This window comes from Paramacrobiotus metropolitanus, unplaced genomic scaffold (genome assembly GCF_019649055.1).
Source record: "Paramacrobiotus metropolitanus isolate TYO unplaced genomic scaffold, Prichtersi_v1.0 Parri_scaffold0000120, whole genome shotgun sequence".
In the NCBI taxonomy this organism is placed as follows: domain Eukaryota; kingdom Metazoa; phylum Tardigrada; class Eutardigrada; order Parachela; family Macrobiotidae; genus Paramacrobiotus; species Paramacrobiotus metropolitanus.
The window spans coordinates 126,100-148,018 of NW_026570340.1; the positions used below are offsets into that span (position 1 = coordinate 126,100).

Genomic DNA, 21,919 nt, shown 5'->3' on the forward strand with positions numbered 1-21,919 from the left:
TAAATATTCGTTTAGAAATTTATTTTAAAAAATACTGTAATTAAGACTACATACATAAATGTAGTGTTAGTTAATACTGAGGTAATACTGTAGTACTGTACTAATTACAAACGAAAGCATTAAGAAGAAGCCTCATGTACAGTACTTCGAGTTAGTTCAAATAAGTACAGAATGTTAAGAATAAGAAATATCAATGGGTACTGCTAATTAGCAATAAGAGACGATTAAGAAAAGTGCGGGATATGAATCACGTTCGTCTGTTCGTTCCGCACTGCATCTTTATTCTTTAGGCTGGAAAATTGATTACATTTCTTTTGAAAAACACACATTTATCTCGCAGTCCAGGTTACACATGGGCATTCATTCATCCAGGAACTTTGAGAACGAAAGAAACGACCACAACACAAAAATGCTAGGGTTAGGGTAGTACAACCAAAATTAATACGTAATAATACAATTGATTATGCCTTATGCGGAACCATTCTTTCAAAGACAATTTTACCGAATAATTCCGCTTTTTCTCAGGTTGTCCAGCAGCTGCCACAACTGCACTGGTTAAACGCCAACAAAAAAGAATTTAACAGAAACACACACCAACCTGGTTGGTAAAAACAGAAGAGCTGCACGCAAAAAAAACAGGAAACGAACCACGTCAGCGGCTGCTTAATGTAAGCAAGATAACTGGCCAAACCTCGCTACTGACGTTCATGTTCGCCGGCATCCTTCGCGGCCGGCAGGCGGGCGTGCAGGTCGCGGATGCGCTGCTCCAGCCGCGCCTGCCGCTCCTTCAGCGCCGTCAGCTGCCGCTTGATCAGCCCCGGCGACAGGCCCAACATCTCCTCGTCCTCGGCCGCTTCTGCAATTAATTAACCACATTTTTTCACAATTATTCAGTGAAAAATTAAATACAAAGATACGCCGTTTCATCCGTTTATTTTTCCCATTTTCTTAACATTTTCTTATGGTAACTTTCTTTGAAAAAATTAATTCCTTTATTATTATTAATATTACAAATGTTTTTAATTAAAATTCGCCCATTTTTATTTATATTCCCTAACATTATTACATTGTGCTGCATTTTCTTATCATTCCAATTCACACGTTATCAAAACAGACAATAAAAAAAAACAGCAAATCATATCATCGTGATTTCTATTTTTACTTTCTGTTTCCTTATTATTTTAGTTTGTTAACATTCCTGTTTTATTTTAGAATTTTTGTTATTTTTAAAAAATTAAGCAACTAAAAAAATTGGAAAATTTTCTGTTAGTGCTCGTATATCAAACTGATTATTAATAGTATAGTACTGTTCCTGTTATTACAAAAACAATTCACAAAATTTAAAACTAGCTGTATGTATTTATATTTTTCTTGTTCATAAAATTAGAAAAACCAGTTTCTCAGCTGACCTTCATCGTGCGCGGCGCTGACGCAAATCTGTCCATCGGCGTTGGACTGCACACTGATCCCGGTCAACTTCAGCGACAGATCCTTGACGGCGTCCCCGCCCGTCGCCGTGCCGTCGCCCGCCACGGGCGCCAGCTGCTGGATGACGTCCTTCAGCCGGCAGTGGATGTTCATCAGGCGGATGTTGATCATGGGCACGCCCTTCAGGATGTACTGCTCCTCGCTGCACACCGCGCCCTCCGCGTCGGCGGCGGCCAGGGGGCGCGGCCGGGGCCGACGGCTGGGCGGCGGCGGCCTTCTGCACCTCGTCCAGCAGCGCCATCAGCCGGCGGAAGGTCTTCCCTTGGACGGGGACGTCCAGGCCGCGGCACACCGCCGTGATGCCCGGCGCGTCGCCGTGCAGCGCGTACTTGCCGCGCTCGAAGCGCAGCAGCAGGCTGTCCAGGTACTCTGGCCGACTCACGTCCAGATCCGCTTCTGTTAACGCAGTGAAATATGTTTCAGAATATTTTATTCATCTCATTAGATTATCCTCTTTTTTTTCAATTTTACATCACATTACATTTTCATTTTGTTTACAAACGGCAAAGCAATTAACAAATATTATTTTCTTCCATTTTATTGCATTTCACATTTTTAACAGGTTTTTTCTCTGGTATTCTTTATTTATTTCGATTTATTTTTATTTAGCCAAATAACAGCATTTTATTTTGTTGAAAAGCTTTTTGATAATTTTGTTTTCGTCAGTTTTTTCTTTTAATCCGAAGGATCATTTATTTTCAAGGAACTGGAAATTTCTTTTTCGATTTTCTAAATTCAGCTTTTTTTCCATTAATTTTATCTTTCAAATAGTTTTTCGACTGTATTCTCGATGTGTAAATTATGATGTTAATTTATTTCGAACACATTAATTTTTATTCCTAGAATCTGTTTCCTTTTGACTAATAAAATAAATTTCAGTGGTTGATAGCATGGGTTGTTGCCTGTTGGCTTACCGGGCAGCGGGACACTGGGCACTTCCCGCAGCGCCACATCGCGACTTTCCGCCGTAACGATCTGTTTTCAGAAACAACTCAGTTCGCATCGTACTTTCCAGCAGTTAAACGCCCATTGTACTGACCTGTCCCAGTCGCAGTTTGGCCAGCACGTGCCCGTGCGAAATCATCAAGTAGGTCTGCAGCGACTTCAGCGTGGCCACGAACAAGGACGTCTACAATAATATCGTTTTTTTGTTCAGTTAATCCACTAAACAAATCGAAAGCAAGGCCTATAAAAGCTGCACATAATTATTACGTCTAGAGTAGAAAATGTAGTATGTACATAAGTTGTACATACCTAGTTGTACGTCTAGAAAAAGTTGTATGTATATAAAAAAATTGTACATATTATTATTTTTTAATTGTTGTATTGTTGTTTACTGGGACGTCGGGCAGCGGGAGGGTCTTGCGGGCGTTGGCGAGGGCCTTCCAGTTGAAGCGCTCGGCCTCGGTCAAATCCAGCTCGCTCTCCCAGGCGGAATCATCCGTAACGACGCTGCCGCCCGTGATGGAGCCGGCCGCGCTCTCCTCGTCCGAATCATAAGCCGAGCCCGTCTCGCTGGCGCTCTCCAGGTTGCTCACCTCGCTGAACACGTCCTCCGACTCGTTGTCCGACTCCCGGAAGTACTTGGCTGCACACACACAACAGCCAACATTCTTATTCAGCTGCTTCTTAGCTGTTGTGCATTGATGGCTTTCTCTTAGATTAAATGAATATTTTCCTGCTTTTCTTAGCTGACCTTGCTTCCACCAGGGCGCGTTGTTATCGAGGGAGGCGGGTTGGGTGTTGTTGGTGCGGTTGGTGGCGGCGCTGTCGATAGAGGCGCTGCTGGTGATCGTTGTCAGGGGACTGACCCCGACGGGGTTGTCGCGCGCCATCTGCACCGCCGACTGCTGCGCGCTCAGCGCCGCCGCCGACGCCGGGATGTTGACATCGCTGGCCGAAGTGGTCGAGTCGATGCTGTCGCGGTGCTGCGACAGCGACAGCGAGCGCAACGACCCGCTCTCCGCCATCGTCGCCGCCGTCTCCTTGGCGATGCTCAAGTTGGAGATGTTCAGCGCTTCCCCTGCACAACATCAAGAGGAATTTGTAATGCATTAAGAAATTCAAATCTATTTGAATGTATTTTAATTATAAATTAATTCTGCTAATTAAGATACAATTTGGTTAAATTTACCGGCGCTGATGGCCTGTCCGTACTGCGACTGCAGGACGACGGAGACCTCGACGTTCTCCTGCTGCATCAGCAGACACAGGCCCAGATCCGGGCAGCCCAGCTGCGGCAGCATCGCCTGCAATCCAGCAGATTTATTAGCAATTATTCACTCAAATACTAGTTGCAACGGGGCTGACCATGTGCTCGGCGCCGACGTCGCCCAGCCGCACCAGGCCCTCGGAGACCTGCTTGAGCAGCTTGAGGATGTAGTCGTTGAGTTGGACGCGGAGGGTGGGCGCGTCCACGCAGACGACGGCGGCGCCCCACACCAGTTTGCGCTGCTGCGACACGTTGAAGTTGCCCGGCACCAGCCACATCTGCACCGGCACGGCGTCCACGAAGGGGATCGGCACGCTGCTGCCCAGCTCCTCCGTCACCGCCCCCGCCCACAAATCCTGCCGGAAAAAGGACACGGATATTAATGACAATTTAATCTTGTTTTTGATTAAAGAAAATAATTTAACAGTTAGGAAAGGAATTCTGTTTGTGAAAATAATTGCGAGTAAATGCTGAGTATGCTAGTGCATGCTTGTGTGGCTAACCGTGGCCTGGATGAACATCATGGAGGGACGGCGCGCGGGGTCCTGGTAGAAGGAGCGGATGTGCTGCACCAGGTCGGGCAGCGACCAGTCGGCCGGCATGTTGGGCGGGAAGGAGGGGTGCGCGTAGAGATTGGTCTGCAGAATGGCCGGCAGCGCCTCCTCCACCGTCTTGCTCTGGCCCACCGAGGTGTTGGACACCACCAGCGAGGCGATCTGCAGCTGGATCCCCGAGCGACGGCCCTCCTCGCTCTCGAAGGACTTCGGGAAGAAAATCTACATAACCAAATAGGGAAAACATAAAACAGTGAAATACAAATCAAATTGGAAACCAAATGAACGGGACGCACCCGGGGGAAGTAGGCTTCGACGCGCAGCAGCGTCTTCACCGTCGACGGCTCGGGACTGCCCACCATCTGCAACAACCCAACGGAATGAGGATCAATTGGGATTCAATTGCACAGAGCTTACAAAGAGCTCGAGACTGCGCAGTTTCTTGATCAAGTCGAAGGCGACGTGCAGCGACATGAGCGTCATCCAGTCGACGGTCTTGGCGTCCAAGGCGATGCGCATCGGCGACACCGACACGAACAAGCTGGCTTTGGGCACTGCGCACAATAACGGAATAAAATCAGCACAAATATACGTATATTCAATGACGACAAAATAAAAGCTATTTTCATTATGGCAACGCTAACGGCTTACCGGGCCACTGGACCTGCTTGGCGTAGTAGTACTGCGTGCGGCACAGCTCGATGGCGGGGATGCTGCTGGGGAGGCCGAACTCGGTCTTCTGGAAGCTGAGGAAGGGCAGCTCCTGCGGGCGGTTGCCGCACTGCACGTCCTTGGCCGTGATCAGCGGGTAGATGGTCATGTCGCCGATGCCCACCACAATCTGCATATCGCAACCGGTCACAATCATGTTCGAGGCAAACTATGAAACGCCAGTACCGCTCTTTTACCGTCGACGACATCAGGTGCTTGACGTCCTCCTCGAACAGACTGCTGTTGACGCTGGCTGCCCATGGATAAAAACATACGTAAAATACCAAGGATATTACAGTATATATAAAATCCCCAAAAAAACTATAAATTGCAGTCAAAGCAAAATTTGTTCTTCTGACGGGAAGACAAAGACTGACCGAGCTCGCGGCGGTATCCGCTGAGCAGCGCCGAGCGCCACACCTCGCTGCCCGGCACCATGTGCTGGCGCGCCATCCAGCTGTTGGCGCTCTCCGACACCAAGTGGAATGGATACACATCTACAAGACAATACATGTGTTTCTCTCATGAAATATTCGTATGATCAGAATAAATTAATAATAATAAAATTACAAATATGGATCAATAAATTCTAAACAATTTTTCAATTTGTTCATCAATACAGATACAGGCAACTAAAGTAAACGATACGCAGATACTAATAAGAATTTTCTCCAGCGGATTAGCGCTGGCGTACCGGCCCGGAGGTTCTCGATGTGGAACGTCATGGAGGCGCCGGCGTAGCGCTTGTACTGCCTGTACTCGGGGAAGGACTCGGGCATGGCGTTGTCGTGGATGATGAGCAGGTCGATGGTCTTGAAGAGCAGGTGCTGCGAGCTCTCCCAGATGGTGTTGCGCATGAAGTAGCGCGCCTTGGCGTCCTTGAAGTGCGGCCGCTTCTCCGTCTGCGCGTTGTACTCCTCCCCCACGTGCTTCTTCATGAACTCGTCCATCTACACGTCACAAGCATATCTCTCACATTCTATTACTAAATGAAACATTAATCACAATTCAATGGAAATTACAGTTGAAATTAATTGGAAATTAAACTGTAGGCTACAATTAATTGGCAGTTACACTGCAGTTAGCTTGCAATTAAAACAGAGCAAAACGGGAGTTAAACAGAAATTAAATGGAGATCAAATACAAATTGCATGGAATTTACTGTAAATGGCATTCAGCGCAATACATATCGTACCGTTTTGGAGGATTTCTGCTTGGCGACGTATTTGTTCTGCGCTTTGAGGATGCGCGTCTGCGCCGTGGACGCCTCGATCAGCGCCATGATGTCGCGCACGAATTCCACCGCGGATTTCATCTCCGTCTCGCTGAGTTTCAGCTGGATTTTCTCCAGAATATTATCTACAATTCGCACTCAATTAAGTACCGGCTCCGTCAACGGCTGCCAGAAAAACACCCACCGATTTTCACAGCCAGAACAGCGGCATCTGTAAAGCCACAAGAAAAGGTCAAACCAGCAACAAATTACATCTAAACATTTCAAACAAATTTAGACAAAAAAGGTCAATCCAACGACGAATTAAATTTACTGCAAATAAAACTGAGAAAAATGTATCAAAATTTAGACTAAAATTGAAGAATACTTTTAAAAAACTGAAACTAAGTTTGAAAAATATGAAAGAAAACGTACAGTAAGTTGGAAAAAGTTGTGTTTGTTGGAAAAACTTATTTTCCAACCCCACTTATGTAGCTAGAAAAAAATTGTTTTTCGATCTGAATTATTTAAAACGTTTTTTATGTGTTATTTTGGAATAAACCTACCGGAGAGGCGGCGTTTCATGATGATGCGGACATTGTCATCGCTGGTGATGAGCGCGATGGGCTGCGACTGGTTCTCGTTGTCGCCGGTGCTGGCCAGCTCGCACTTCATGGAGTCAAAGTCCAGCTGGCGGAAGATGAGCGTCTCGTCCAGGTCCTGGTTCTTGACGCGGCTCTTGGCGATGTTGTCGGTCTGCTGCCACTCGGGCGTCGACGGGTAGGTGCGCAGCTGCAGCAACTGCACAGCAAACATACCGAAATGAAATAAAATAACCAAAAAGAAATCAGAACAGTCCAGGGACCTCGATTTCCGCCTTCATCAGCTGCGTGACGAAGGAGATGCGCAGTTTGTTCATCGTGATGATGGCGCCGTCCAGGATCTTGTGCGGCAGCCGGTACTTCATCCTGCAACACGCCAATCAACAAATCACCATTAAAAATAAATTAACAACAGCTATCAGGTGAAAAAATTGAAAAGAAAATCTGAAAAAAATACATCTTCAGCAGAATACCTAAATCGGAAAGTACAGATGGTTGGACATATTGGAAATAAAATCAAAGAAAAATTTAAAATGTATTCTGTGATAAATTTAAAGTAATTTGGAAAAATATTAAAACAATTGTAAGTAAGTTGTACGTTGAATAAATTGTGAAGACAATTAAGAAAAAAATATGTTTTTTTAGTAAATTGTAAGTGGAAATAAATTGGATAACGTACTCGGGCATGTCGGGCATGCTGAAGACGGAGACGGGCGGCGTGGGGGTGCGCAGCTCCGGACAGGTGGCCATTTGCACCGTCACTTCGTCCAGGTGCTGTCCAGCACAACACATTGTAACACCCACATTTCTACAAATTAACGCAGTCATGCGCCGGACGTACGATGTGCAAGGGAAGCGACTGGATCTTCCGCCAACCAATCTACACCCAAACAAACGCCAACACACCGTCAACAAACCATCACAAAATAATAGCATTTATTGATCATAAAACAAACAATATTCAACGGCAAAAAACACTTTAATCAATATATTATTTCTATTTTTGGATATTGTTGGTTATTATTTCTTCAACAATATCTCCGCGGTGCGTAGCTTCTTATCGACGAAGAAAACAGTTACGTTACTTTACTTGCATTTTCATTACTCTTAATAAGTGCTATAAACCACTTACAAACTAAGCCTGTTAATTTCTAAAAAACTGGAAAAAATACATCAAAATTTCTTTATTGGTTTTCTTTAATTAAGCATGTTTGGTATCGATTTGGTTTGTACCTTGACGTAGAGGCGATTGCAGGAGATGCGGTCCACCTTGAGCCAGGTGGGCAGCTCCATCAGGTTGGTCAGCAGGTCCTCGTCAAAGTCCAGATCCGTCAGCTCGAAACTGCAGTTAAAACAGCGCGTTGCAACACACACCGTCAAATCAATAATCACCGTATACATGTCCCATACGCACCGTCCTTTCGTCACGCTCAATTTGAGCTGGTCCCGCTCGAAGTTCTTGATGAACCTGCACACAACATTTCGTCAGCGTTACGCCACTGAACGGAACGACGCTGGACGGTACGTACTTGGCGAGGTAGTTGGTCAGCTGTGTTTTCACGAACGACGTCATTTTCGATCGATCAGCACAAGTTTGATCAGCGCTCGCAATGCGCGCCGCAACTCAATATCCAGTAATTCTCCGCCGATTAACGCAGATCCGCTCAATTTTATAAAACGGAATGAAGGCTACAACAACGGTAAGCTCAGTGGAAATCATCCACAAAGTAGTGTTGTCAATCGTATACAAGCCCACAGGGCACAGGCTATCAGTTTATCCGCGGCGAAACTCAGCGCACAACTGCTGCTTCCATCTACTTACTGTACTATGCAGAATACTTGTTAAAAATCTCAGATCCACAACTGACAACTCAATTCGAAAGGAATTTTAGATGGGGATAAAACTGGAAATGATTAATAACTGTGAGCAATCAAGCAGGTGTGAAGCGCGATATAAAGAAACTGCGAAACACATGCGAATGTTTGGCAATTCCCCACGGTGCAGCGCGATATGTAAAGCAGTGGTGATTTTCCAGTGCTGATGCGCTCTACGCCGTACGTTCAGTCTGCGTATGGTTTACGCTGCGTATGCGTGGCACGTACTGCGTAGCAATTAGTCCATCATTTGCATTATGATTCATTTGTTTTTAAGATTTCTTATTTGTCATGGGAAAAAAAATTATGAAAGATTGTGTGATAAGGAAGATTAAAGTTATTGAAAAAAAACTGGAATCGCCTGTTCGGCCCGCAGTCATCCTGCACAGGCTGTCGCAAAACTGCCGCATTCCCCCGAGCGGAACGTGCAGCCGCCCCAGGTCGCACGTATGGCGGAAATGAATTGCCTGGCTATCGCTCGATGCGTGCACGCAGATCATTTCAATTGCGTACTCGTATCGACGGTATCGGTACAAATTTTTTGAAAACATATTCGAGGTAATCATTGAGAAATCTGAAATCTGCTTGTGATTTTCAATTGTGCATTTGAGTATTTTGGATGGACTGTGCGGTGGGATTGTGAATATTGCCTACTCCTAAGTCAGGTAGCTACTGCATAATCACTGCGATAATCATTCATGATTAGACGTGATTGAGCGATAAGAGCACGCAGTCAAGTCGTGGATGCTGTGTGGCTGTTTAGCTTTCTACGCAGTGTCTTCGAGTTTCAGCTGTCAATCACATCGCTGGATTTTGAAACGGTGTTGTGTCGAGTAGTGCGCCTGCGGCTGGTGTTGATTGCGTTGGGATTGTTGCAGGCCCGTTGGAGTGCAGCATCGTGAATTGATCTTGAATTGCTTGCAATTGCTGTTGTCGGTGTGATGGCCGTTTCGTGGGGCGCCGTGCATTTGCCGCGCCTGGGGCTGGGGTGCCTGGAGATGCAGGCGGCGGGCTGCAGGCTGGTGGCCGCGCGCAGTCTGGCCAGCGCCGCCCGCGCCGCGTCCTCCGCCGAGGTGAGTCGACAGTTGGGCACAACCAAAATTAGCGAAAATGTTCCGATGAGCAAGGATGAAAGTGTGTCCTGACTAGCAGTGTCAGATGTGGTTGTGTTTCGGACAGGCCTCCGCTAACACGAAGGAAACCAATCAGAATCCCTCGACGTCCGCCAGTGCCAGCGCCCACCCGGGCCGCTGGTGGGCGCACGTGGAGCTGGGCCCGCCCGACCCCATCCTGGGCGTCACCGAGGCCTTCAAGCGCGACAGCAACCCCAAGAAGATGAATCTCGGCGTGGGCGCCTACCGCGACGACAACAACAAGCCCTTCATCCTGCCCTCCGTCAAGAAGGTACAGACGCTGAGTTAGCGGTCGGTGCGTGTTGCCTGAGTGTGGGTGTGTGTTTTGTGCGTTGGCAGGCGGAGGAGACGCTGCACAAGCAGGGACTGGACAAGGAGTACGCGCCCATCGCGGGTTTGGCGGAATTTAACGCTGCCGCGGCCAAACTGGCCTTCGGACCCGACAGCCACGTTATCAAGGACAAACTGGTACGCTACTCGTTGCCAGTATTTGCAGTGGATATAAGTCCGTTTTGCTTGTAGAATGTCACGGTGCAGGCCATCTCGGGGACCGGGGCGCTGCGGGTGGGCGCCGCGTTTCTGGTAAAGGGAATTTTTTTGATTAATTTTGACAATTTTTTTTCTAAGATAACCGGTGGCGTTGCTTGACTACGGCGTTATTAACGGTGTTGTTGATGCGCGGTTTAGGAGAAGCACTTTAAAGGCAACAAGGAGGTGTACCTGCCGACGCCCTCTTGGGGCAACCACACGCCCATATTTCGGTACGATGCATCGCCGTTAAATGTTGTCAGCGATGGTGTTGGTTAATCAGCGCTTGTCAATTGGATGTTTATTCTTGACTGTTTGCGTTGTTAGGCACGCCGGACTGCAAGTGAAGCAGTACCGCTACTACGATCCCAAGACCTGCGGATTCGACCATGTCGGCGCTCTGCAAGACTTAGCGGTGAGCGCGCTTACGAAAAATCCCTGCAGTTTTTTGTCAGACGGTGGTAAAATGTTTGTAATTGATTTTTCCAGAAAATCCCGCAGCAGTCCATCGTTCTTCTGCACGCCTGTGCGCACAATCCGGTAAGATGCACTGAACCGGAAGTCGTGTGAAAACACTGGACGAGACGTTCGTTTTTTCTGTAACAGACCGGTGTCGATCCCAAACCGGAGCAGTGGGCCGAGATGTCCAAGATTATCAAGGTAAATAATATTTCTTGTTTGTAAATACTTAAAAATACTGCTTGATGTGTTGGTGAATATTAATAAAAATAAATAAAAATACCAGTAAAATATTCAGTAATATTTCTTTTTTGTTATTGAATATTGCTTGAAGCTTGATGTATGGGTAGGAAAAATAAAAACTAATTAAATGGTGTTGTAGGCGCGCAATTTGTTCGTGTACTTCGACATGGCTTACCAGGGCTTCGCCAGCGGCGACACGGATCGCGGTGAGAGCGAAAGTGGTCAAACACGGTACAAATAAATGCAGTTTGGAGTGTTACAGACGCGCAGGCCGTCCGGCAGTTCGTGTCGGACGGGCACCAGGTGGTGCTGGCGCAGTCCTTCGCCAAGAACATGGGCCTGTACGGGGAGCGCGTGGGCGCCTTCACGGTGCTGTGCAGCAGTGCGGAGGAGGCCAGGGCCGTGGAGAGCCAGCTGAAGATCCTCATCCGGCCCATGTACTCCAACCCGCCGGTGCACGGCGCGCGCATCGCCTCCACCATCCTCAACACGCCGGACCTGGCGTCGCAGTGGTGAGAGTGCCGAATTTGTTCTTGTGGTGACGGTTGGCGTTGAGCGGGAAGGTGCTTGTAGGCTGAAGGACGTCAAGGGGATGGCCGAGCGCATCATCCAGATGCGCGAGCTGCTGGCCGCGAATCTGAAGAAGGAGGGCTCCACGCGTGACTGGCGCCACATCACCGACCAGATTGGCATGTTCTGCTTCACCGGCCTCACGCCGCCCCAGGTAACTACAATCAGCAGTGACCTTTTGGTTGGGTTACTTACTGTTGAATTTATAAATAAATGCATTCGTTAATTTATATAATTTTCATCAGTTTATTTCACGGTCAGGAACTTATTAAAATAAATTAAATAAAATTGAAGTCGTTACATTGGTTGATATTTTAATTGATCATTATTTGATTTACAGGTTGAGCGCCTGACGAAGGAGTTCTCCATCTACCTGACGAAGGACGGCCGGATATCGATGGCCGGCGTGACGTCCAAGAACGTGGCCTACCTGGCGCACGCCATCCACGAAGTCACCAAAGGATAAATTGCTGATTATCGACTAGGCTAACCGCATGATCCGCATCGACGTCTTCTTCGTGCTCGCTCAATTTGTCAGAGTGTTCGTGTTACAGTGCTCACTGGTCAGCGCTTCTCGCCCATTTTAACTGCTATTTTGTTAGTACTGCTTACGGCCAAAGCCTGTTTCTATTTTGACGAATTTATTTTTAATCGGAAGCGGAATTCACCGGCTACGGAGAATTTATAACGTTTGGTTTTTATTTAATTTGCCGTTAATAATTTAATTGCCTATTTTTCGTTGTTCAGGTTTAACCAAAACTAAATGCAAGGTTAATTATTAATTATTGAAATTGAACTGAAATAATTGATCACAGTATCATATTATGACAGCAGTTATGCTGCAACTGGAAGTAAAAGACTAGATCGGTTTCTTGGCAGTTATTATGTTAACAAACTGTCGATAATCATTAAAAACAGTGCATTTTAAGACAGTGAAGAACGTACGGTGAAGTATAAAGTATTCCAAATGCTGCGCACCGGACAATCCTGATTACTCACTCATTAGGCCTCCCAAATATCGAGCCCAACTTCCGCTCGATTCCGCCGTCCACAGAATAAATCATTGCACTATGTAAACTGTGCGCATCCCCCGTGCATTCCGGTAGGAAGTGGTGAAGCCCCAGTAAGGCGAGCAGATAACTGTACAGGCCGTTGCGAGGCACGCGCCGAGTAGCGAAACGGAGCGCAGGGCCTGCAGTGGGAATCGTGGCGCGCGGTCGTCAGTTCCCTGTAGGTTAGCTGCCTGCCTGCCTGTGCGCACTGTCACTCGCTCATTCATTTCTGGGCTCTCGGATTGTTTTGTGTTGATTTACGAAAAATCCGTCAAATGATCGCGAGAGCGGTGTGATCAGCTCGTCGTCCGCCTGATTTCTCCGTGCGCATGGAAGACGGTGGATAAAACGGGGCAGATTGTTGGGAGATAATTGTCAGTTGCCCGCCCGGCCGCACTGCGCTGGCCACGTTGAGAAGGACGCGATCTGTCAGTGTAATTTGGTGTCGCGCATGTTAGAACGTGCCTGTACCCGAATGCAGGCTTGGCCGTCGTCGCAGCACTCGCTCTTGAATCTTGATCTGTTCTCTTCCTTCCCCGGCCAGGATGATCCACTGAGGCCCGGCCCGTCGCTGCTTGATATTGTGGCCGTGAGTGTGCGGTGAATGTTGCTCAGCATGGGATGCTTCAGTAATTCGCGAAGCAAAACCGACCCCGAAGATGAACGTCTGCAGCGCGAGACCAACAAGAAGATCGACCAGCAGCTGCAGCGCGACAAGCAGCTCTATCGCGCCACCCACCGCCTCCTCCTCCTCGGTAAGGGGCTGTTTGCAGGGGGTTTCTGCCGTTTGTAACGGTTTGTTGACGAGTCCGCGGGGATGGTCGTCGGTTTGAATGTGCTGGAAGCAAAATTGCTGGCGTGCGAGGCGCGCGCCATCGCCTGCCTGTACGCACCCGTAGTACACCGTCAGCGGGTACAGGGATACAACCTGTTGCGTACGGTTGTGACTGATTGTTGCTGTTTCGTACTGGGACTTGTTGAAATTCGGTTTAAATGCTGGACTGCGATTATCTTGTTATGTTTCTGGCAGTTTTAGGTTTGTGAATAAATTTTGCCTGTTGTAGGAGCGGGTGAGTCGGGGAAGAGCACCATTGTGAAGCAGATGCGGATCCTGCACGTGGCGGGCTTCAATGAAGAGTGAGCTCGCTCCTGCGCGCTGCGTTGCTACTGCAGACGCTCATGGCTGGCTTGATTTTGCAGGGAAAAGCGGCAGAAGACGGCGGAGATTATGAAGAATATTAAGGATTCTATTGTGGTGAGTGGAGCTGATGTTGTAGGCGGTTTTCTGGGGGTATCGCCGCAGCGGAAATGACTGCGGTTTTAAGGTTGAAAGTCGAACGGCTTTGGGTTTTTTAAACGACTTGGAATAAAATTGTTTTAAAATGAAGTGGTAGTTTTACAATAAGAAAATGCATTTTTAAAATTGATTGTCCCAATATTTTTTCTGTTGTGAGCCAAGAAATTCAAGAAATCGTAATAGTTGATTGATTACTAATAATGATATAATGGTATTTGTATTTTTCAGTTGTTATTAATTAGTTCATTGTATTTTATTAAAATTGTTGCCCTTAAAATTGTAATTGAATAAATTAAATTGTAATTGAATAACAACTGTAAAACTAAATATTTCGTTGCAAATCTTTCCCGGTTTTATGTTGAAATGAATGAAATGATCTGATTAGAAGCTGGAAATGTGCAAGGTTTCAGTTGATTCTAGAGCGTAGTATTGTTGGTTTCACCAGCTGACACTGACCGTCCCGCCGTCCGTGTGTATTGTGAGAAATGAGGGATTGGCCGGAGTAGAGCAGGAGCTGTCGTTCGAGGGGAGTGTGCGGCCACACACGCTGCCAGCCGTGTGGCTGTGTCAGTGTGTGGTGATTTTACGATGCGGCTTATCTTATCTGTGGGCTGGTTACGACTTACGATGCTTCATGCTTCCGGCCGTGCTGCAGCCTGCAGCAGCTGGACGAGCGGCGGTCCCGCTCCGCAATTCGCAGCCGTGCGCGTGCTGTTGAACTAGATTGGAGCCTTGCCCGTTACCCGTGCGCTGGTGTGCCGCGATGGAAACGGCTGCCATGTGCTTGCGAAGCGGCACGGCACAGGACGCCTTGTAATTAAATGTAGTCCACTAATTATTCCGCTCGCCGACGGGAGCATGTTGAATTTCCGTGGGCGCACGGTGTCGCCGTAGGCAGGGATGTAGCTCAGTCAGGGCTGCGCTGCGTAACGTAATTTAATTTAATTTAATTGATTTTAGCCATTTAACCGCGGGCGCAAGGTTTCTCCTTATCCATCGAGAGAATTTGCAGTTATTCAGGGCGTTGTTATAAGGCGTTGATTTGAAGGTAGTTACGCTGGTATTTCGCGCTGTTGGTTTGCGCGATACGATGAGGATACGTATGAGAATATGGGATTGGTAAGCACGGGTGGAATGTTGTGCTGATTGGCATCAGGAACGATGGCATTCTTTAGTTGCCAGATGGAAGTGTGTGGCAGGAATAATTAAGTGGTGTCTGGGTGTGATTGCAGGTGATAACGGGGTCCATGTCGATCCTGGTGCCGCCGATTGCGCTGGAGCGGCCGGAGAACAAGCCGCGCGTCGACTACATGCAGAGCATCGCCAACGTGGAGAATTTCACGTATCCCGAAGTGAGTCGTTTGAGTCGTTGTCTTGCCTTGGCGAGACATGTTAGTGACACCTGAGCCAACGTGATTCCGTAGGAGTTCTGGGACAACGCGGAGGCGCTGTGGGCGGACGAGGGCGTGCAGCGCTGCTTCGAGCGCAACAACGAATACCAGCTGATCGACTGTGCCAAATAGTCAGTCAACGATCAGATCGTCTTACTTACCTTAATGCCCGCAGGTGGGATAATGTGGCGGTGTGTCGTTGCAGCTTCCTGGATAAGATTGGATCGGTTCGTCGTCCAGATTACTCACCTTCCGAGCAAGTACGTACCCGTCCCCGGGCAATGGTAAATGCTAATTGTCAGCGGCATTGTGACGTGTGTTGGTTTGTCCGCCTGCAGGATATCCTTCGCGCTCGCGTTCAGACTTCCGGCATTTTCGAAACCAAATTCACCGTGGACAGAGTGAACTTCCAGTGAGTGCTGTCGTAGTCAGAAGTCAGAATTACATTCGTTGTTATTTAATTGAAACGTATTCATGTGAATTATACTGACAATAATTGTTTTTCTAATTTATTTTCATATTTTTCATTCAATTTATTCCGAATCCTAATTTGTACAGTTATTCATCGTGCCAACGCCATCATTATAAAGCGGGGTTAAGTGTCATAAAATCGTTCCTTTATCTAATTTTTGCTGAATTATTTCCCGACCAAGACCTCACGAGTTTGTTAAATGTAGTGTTTGTATAAATTGACCAGCACAAGAGCAGTAGTAATACATGAAGGAATTATAACTTGAGTTGACGTGATGGGAAAGTAACGGTGCGTCTTTACTGTATGTGTGCGTGTAGTATGTTCGACGTGGGCGGTCAGCGGGATGAGCGGCGCAAGTGGATCCAGTGCTTCAACGACGTCACCGCCATCATCTACGTGACGTCCTCCAGTAGCTACGACATGGTCCTCATGGAGGACATCACCACCAACCGCCTCAAGGAATCTCTCGACCTCTTCAAGAGCATATGGAACAACCGGTCAGTCACAGTGCCATTCACTCCTTTGTTCACGGCGCAGCATGAAGCTGAAGAAAATAGTCAGAACTAATTAAGCAGATTATTCAATTATAACGAACAGCGGTAAATATTACTTACGTATTTGGAAAATTATGATAGAATAATCAACAACAAGAATACATATTAATTTATTTTATGTATCAGAAATTGTGCTGCTGTTAATTTATAGACAAAAAGGTTCATTGGTAGCTCGATAAAACTGTGCAACTGTTTATCGGTTAATGAGCAACAATAATAACATAATATTAACGTTGATTATCACAAATGGACTAACTGTAAACTAGCGAAAATATTACTTGATAGTTAAAACAAAATGTTACGTCATTTCTGTTAAAAATAATAAGATTGAATTAACAAAAGTGCTGAATAATAATCGACGAAGCCTGTGCATTTCACTTCATTAAGAAAAATGAGGAAGAATGCAGCGTTGGTTGTGCATTGCAGGTGGCTGCGGACGATATCGGTGATTCTGTTTCTGAACAAGATGGACCAGCTGCAGGAGAAGATCCTGGCTGGCCGCTCCAAGCTGGAGCTCTACTTCCCCGAGTTCGGCCGCTACGTCACGCCGCCCGATGGTCAGTCCGCTTGGATCGTTCCGCTGGCTCGTTGTGTGGTCCTCAGTTTTTTGTATTCTGTTTTTATAGCGAAAGCCGAGCCCGGAGAACATCCGGAAGTCGTACGTGCCAAGTATTTCATCCGCGATGAATTTCTGGTACGATCGATCGAGTACTAGTAGTGCTGTTACTGATATTTCTCATTTTTGTTCACTTAATATTTTTTTAATAGTATATGGCTAATTAATATGAGACATTTTAGCTATTTACTACGGTTGTAATTTCTATTATGGTGAAGGCTCTGCATACCACAATTTACCAACTTTGGCTTCTTATACCATCTTTATGAAACCATTTTGGACTCAGTATGCCACCATTTAATTCAACTTTTTTAGACTTTGTATTTGTTTCGTATGCCTTTCTGCAGTAAAGTTTAAATTTCCAACTTTTAAAAAATATTGTTGTCGGCAATTGGGACTTGTGACGTTGTTTTCGTTTGTTTATTGTATGATTACCGTAATACGAATTATGTAATTAAGTCTATGTTGGTTGTACTACTAACTACTGTAAAATTCAATTTGAACGCGTCTTCGTGTTATCCTTGTAATCGATTGCGCCCAGGACAGACAAGAATTAAAAATAGCTCAAATAATACACAATGAAACAGTTTGTTAAAACGATACAGCAAGTAATTAACCAGAACAATAAACATACCCTGTGATGGATCCTTACATTTTTTAAGAAAAAATTCCAAGAGGCTCTACCGATATTGTCAAAATCTGAATCCTCCGAATACATGCATACTAAACCTAACAAGTATTCCAACAACTTAGTATCGCGATTTAGCGTGCAGCCGCCATCATATTTTCTTTGATTAATTGTTGATAATTTGGTTAACTAATTTTCAGTACTTTTGTACTTTGGTGTGCAATAATTGTGGCAGTTAGATTTTGTGGTAATTATTGTTGAACGCTTTCAGAGGATCAGCACGGCATCGAACGACGGGAAGCACTTCTGCTATCCACACTTCACAACGGCCGTGGACACGGAGAACATTCGGCGTGTCTTCAACGACTGCCGCGACATTATCCAGAGGATGCATTTACGGCAGTACGAGCTGCTCTGACTTGTCGGGTCTGGGTGTGTGAACGGGAACGGGTCGGGACGGAATTCGGGCTGGGATACTGCTGCTGCAGGATGGGATGGTGGGGCGTAGTTATAGCATTTCATCGTTTTGGCTGTGGCTGGTCGGCGTTGTACGGGTGGAACGGCGTGTAAGCGGACTGTCGACCGAATCCTTCTCCGCGCTGCGTGCTGCATTCTGTTCTGCTTAGACAGTGTCTGACAGACAGACGTCCGGCGCAGGTCTTCACTCGAGCGTCTTCTTCCTTTTATGTTTGTTTAATCTGTACAGTGAATACATGCATCGTCAAGGGGACGAGATCAGTGGCGAGCTGCTAGGAAAAAGAGGGTTTGGGTTGGCGCGGTGGCAGGCGTTTCGGCTCGGTGTCCGCGGAGGCCCGGTGAAGGGCGCTTGGGCTGGTTGCGCTGTTGTCATTTGATTTGTAGCTGGCTAGTTTTGTTTCTTGGCAGTGCCGTGTCCGTGTCCCGCGGCCTATGGATCGGTATTGTCACGGACGCCGTGGGCGGGCGGCTGGCTAGTACACATTTCACCGTTGTTGTTGCATACCGCTAATTTTCGATTAATTCAGTTTCTGGTTTATTTTATCTTTCTAGACGCTGATCGAGTTAATTTCTGGAAAAATGAAGCTTCAGTAACTGCGTTTTTTATTGTAGTAAAGCATGAAGTACTGTATCGTACGAAATTATTCAGCTATCGCAACAGATCATAGCCAAATGCTCTCAAATAATCATAGTATTGAAATATTTACATAATTGATAAGTAGACAGAATTGTAACAGCGCCTCAATTGGAATACGAATACATATTCGTGTGAAATTTGTAACACTCAAGTTCCTGTTGATTTTCGACTTAAGTCATTGGCTATCCGGGTGGAACAGGAGGCGTAGACCGGCATGATAAATAAAGATTATAGGCTACAGTATAGCCACCAATTATACAGTAAGTCGGTCACACGCACTTTATGGGATGGAAAAAGGACACCGTATGTAGGGGGCGGGGACTCGCTATCGCTGTCTTCCATTGGAGGAGCTGTTGCAAAACATTCCGTCTCAGTCAAATCCGGGAGTGCCGATTCGATAACATTCTTTTTAAAGCACAATCGGTTTCTTTTACGTAAATAAAAAAATAATCCCACCAGTAAGGCCACAAAGATCACCACCGCCATAATACATAAGGGAATTATAAACTTATTCCTCTCCTCCTGTGGATCAGGAGGATTAGTAGGATATTCATATGGTTTTTTATAGGGGTCTAAGTCTCCATAGAATCCAGGATAATAATTCGATCTATGTGGCCCATAGAAATTATGATACTGGAGATGTTGCCAAAGGTCATTGAAATTTCCCACGGGAATCGGTTCCCCATTTGGTCCTGCAACGTATGGTGGGATGACGGGTCGACTGTCAACAGTAGATAAAGATACTGTTAACAGTACGATAAGGAGTAACTGCATCTTCCTATGCTAAAATTTGAGAATTTCTTAAATAAACGTGTGCAACACCGAAATCGAACAATTACAAGCACTGCGCAGTTGAATACGAAGTCTGTGACTCTACATAGCGTAGCGGTAGTGGCGACTGGCGAGTCATGCCAACTATGTAAGAATACAAATGAAAGCCCGAGGGGGATACGTTTGCTTGCAACTGTCTGTAGTCCTACCGCACGGTGCGCCACCATTTCGGCATAGGGACACTTCGGCATAGGACATATCGGCATAAGACATTTCGGCATAAAGATATTTCGGCATTGTGACATTTCGGCATAAGACATTTCGGCATAAAGAAATTTCGGCATGGTGACATTTCGGCATATACTATTTGCTTTTAAATTTTGGCATACTAGATTTCGGCATACGGTTACTTTGTCACAATTACTTTAATTTTAGGTACTATTAGTCTATTACTATAATTTCAGAAGCAATAGTCCTACCTACAGTACATCGTTCGGTATATAAACATTTCGGAATACCATATTTAAGTATTGTTATTGAGTTAAGACTGACAAACGGTTGTGACGCTAAACAAAATAAATAAACAAAACAAAACTAGAAGGAAGTTTACAATACATCCAGAAACAATGAATGGCACATTTAGAGACAGCGAATGATAACGCAGCAAAACTAAATTGAACAGTTTCTAAAAAAACAAGTATGCGATAATACGGTAATGTACACACAAGTACCACGTAAGTCAAGCACAAACATTAAGTAATGAACACAAATCTACACTTGAACGACTTTACAAACATCCGTACGAACACATACAGCAAGTACCGTGAACACTGAATATACCTGCACTAAAACAGTGGAGAATGCGTTTGACGCTATTTAAGGCCAACAAAAAATGTATGAAAAACTTATGATTTGCTGCATTTACCGTAGCTGTATTTAACGGCTCAAAAGGATTTCCAGGTTTAACGCAATAGAACGCAAAAAATCCGAATGCCCCATTATATCGTACTGGCCAAGCACGCTTTTCAACCGCTTGGTCAACTCGGCGTACTTACGCCGTGGCTTAGGGCCAGACGTACCGGCCATTCGATCGGCGGTGTTCGTTTCTTGGTGGGAGACCTCTAAGCGAATCAAATCCACGAAGTCATATATTCCTGGATGGTCTCGATTGATGGTATCTTCGATAGCATGATGCCACGCTTCCAGTCGGTTAGTTGTTCGATGGACGTCACCGCTCAGTCTATCCACGCAGTTCCAAAACTCCACCGGGAACAATGGTTTTTTGAATTTAAATCCATTTGGCGTCAGTACTTTACGGCCCACATATGTGTTCCTCAAGTAATGCAGAAACGGGTTGTCTGCCGGAAATGGAAAATCTGCCGCAAAGACCATTTCTTCAAACAGTTCAGTCACATCCGCAGTAGGAACAAACGCGAGAGCCAGTATCTTCCGGCAGGCCAAGCTAAATGCTGCGTCCGTTGCGTATGATGTGCCGTGGCCGAGATCAACCAACTTCCGGTGGATGCTTTGACCGAAATGAAAATTGCATCCTGCAATTTAAAAAATAGCATTACAAATGAAACGCAATGGCAAACAAAAGAATTAAAAAAAACTACATACTGAAAACCAGAAAAACAATCTAGAATTATGAGAATTACAATTCAATCTCGTGTGTATGTACAACATAAATTTACGTATTTATAACATATTTTATAAAATGACTGCTTTTATTAACAAAAATATTTTACATTAAATTTATTTGCGTTATAAGTTAACTACTACAAATATTATTTCAATTCTGTTAAAGCAAGGTACTCCAAGAATCCAAAAACAGACGTTTATTTATAGATTTTGTTAATTAATTTCATCTTTAAAAAATTTGTTCACCTCGCAAGCGCCATCCTGGAAACACCGTCCGAAAAGCAATAATAGCGGCTTGCTCAAAATCCATTACCATCCACTTGGGGCTGACCCCTTCTAAGCCCAGTTTCGCAACAACGGCATCGTGAACAATATGGAAGAAACGTCGGTAACAAACTTCCGATTTGTTTGGCAATAGACCGTACACTAAGGGAACAGTAGCGCCAAAACGTCAGCGTGAATTGTGTACAGCTGGGTGAACAGCGGTGGCGAAATGCTAAACGTCCCATCACTCATTAACACTTCTGCCTTTCCCAGGTGCTGGATGCTTTCTTCTGTTCCAAGCACAATAATCCGATACGAATCTTTGGCACCAGTATCAGCAATAAATATGGGGTGGCCACGGTCTGTAGGTTTGTGGAAATAACCAATGTCAATGTCACCCAACGCTTCACTTGTGTTGTCGGCATTCCCGCTACTTTTCTTTCTCGTCGAACGCAGCGTGCAAGGGCATTGTAGCTTGGCATTTTAACTGCAGCAATGACAGAAACTCCATTCTGGACCTGGCTGATAATT

General features: G+C 45.8%; 3 protein-coding genes across 4 annotated transcripts; 1 reads left to right on the top strand and 2 right to left on the bottom strand.

The window, feature by feature from the left end:
- Window positions 1-242: 242 nt before the first annotated feature.
- LOC129598341 (bridge-like lipid transfer protein family member 3B) lies at window positions 243-8,770 on the bottom strand. 2 transcript variants are annotated; one of them, XM_055496197.1, is made up of 25 exons: window positions 8,310-8,770; window positions 8,195-8,248; window positions 8,014-8,122; window positions 7,622-7,660; window positions 7,460-7,554; window positions 7,044-7,146; window positions 6,745-6,979; window positions 6,384-6,410; window positions 6,161-6,324; window positions 5,660-5,915; window positions 5,343-5,462; window positions 5,163-5,218; window positions 4,906-5,095; window positions 4,672-4,808; window positions 4,551-4,616; window positions 4,204-4,476; window positions 3,799-4,056; window positions 3,623-3,737; window positions 3,185-3,511; window positions 2,826-3,076; window positions 2,528-2,617; window positions 2,403-2,463; window positions 1,673-1,884; window positions 1,410-1,623; window positions 243-856 (listed from the first exon to the last, which is right to left on the bottom strand). In XM_055496197.1, the coding sequence occupies exons 1-25, from the start codon at window positions 8,351-8,353 to the stop codon at window positions 696-698; spliced, it is 3,657 nt and encodes a 1,218-aa protein (XP_055352172.1). In that variant the 5' UTR covers window positions 8,354-8,770; the 3' UTR covers window positions 243-695. The 2 variants fall into 2 exon arrangements, with proteins under 2 accessions (XP_055352172.1, XP_055352171.1); XM_055496196.1 differs by having other exon boundaries at window positions 717-856; window positions 1,410-1,884; window positions 8,310-8,469; window positions 8,603-8,770.
- A 391-nt stretch (window positions 8,771-9,161) lies between these two features.
- LOC129598368 (uncharacterized) lies at window positions 9,162-18,707 on the top strand. The gene is made up of 24 exons (XM_055496238.1): window positions 9,162-9,320; window positions 9,534-9,728; window positions 9,835-10,059; window positions 10,128-10,256; window positions 10,311-10,370; window positions 10,476-10,549; window positions 10,644-10,731; window positions 10,806-10,856; window positions 10,923-10,976; window positions 11,158-11,224; window positions 11,281-11,530; window positions 11,592-11,742; window positions 11,929-12,052; window positions 13,246-13,395; window positions 13,705-13,777; window positions 13,841-13,895; window positions 15,170-15,289; window positions 15,362-15,459; window positions 15,534-15,588; window positions 15,667-15,740; window positions 16,118-16,297; window positions 16,781-16,911; window positions 16,981-17,048; window positions 17,870-18,707. The coding sequence occupies exons 2-24, from the start codon at window positions 9,597-9,599 to the stop codon at window positions 18,014-18,016; spliced, it is 2,556 nt and encodes an 851-aa protein (XP_055352213.1). The 5' UTR covers window positions 9,162-9,320; window positions 9,534-9,596; the 3' UTR covers window positions 18,017-18,707.
- Window positions 18,708-20,034: 1,327 nt separating this feature from the next.
- Window positions 20,035-21,891, bottom strand: LOC129598364 (uncharacterized). Its single transcript, XM_055496235.1, is given in 3 exon segments — window positions 20,035-21,033; window positions 21,371-21,574; window positions 21,577-21,891. Coding segments are annotated over 3 exon segments (882 nt in total). The 5' UTR covers window positions 21,641-21,891; the 3' UTR covers window positions 20,035-20,419.
- Between the last annotated feature and the right edge of the window lie 28 nt (window positions 21,892-21,919).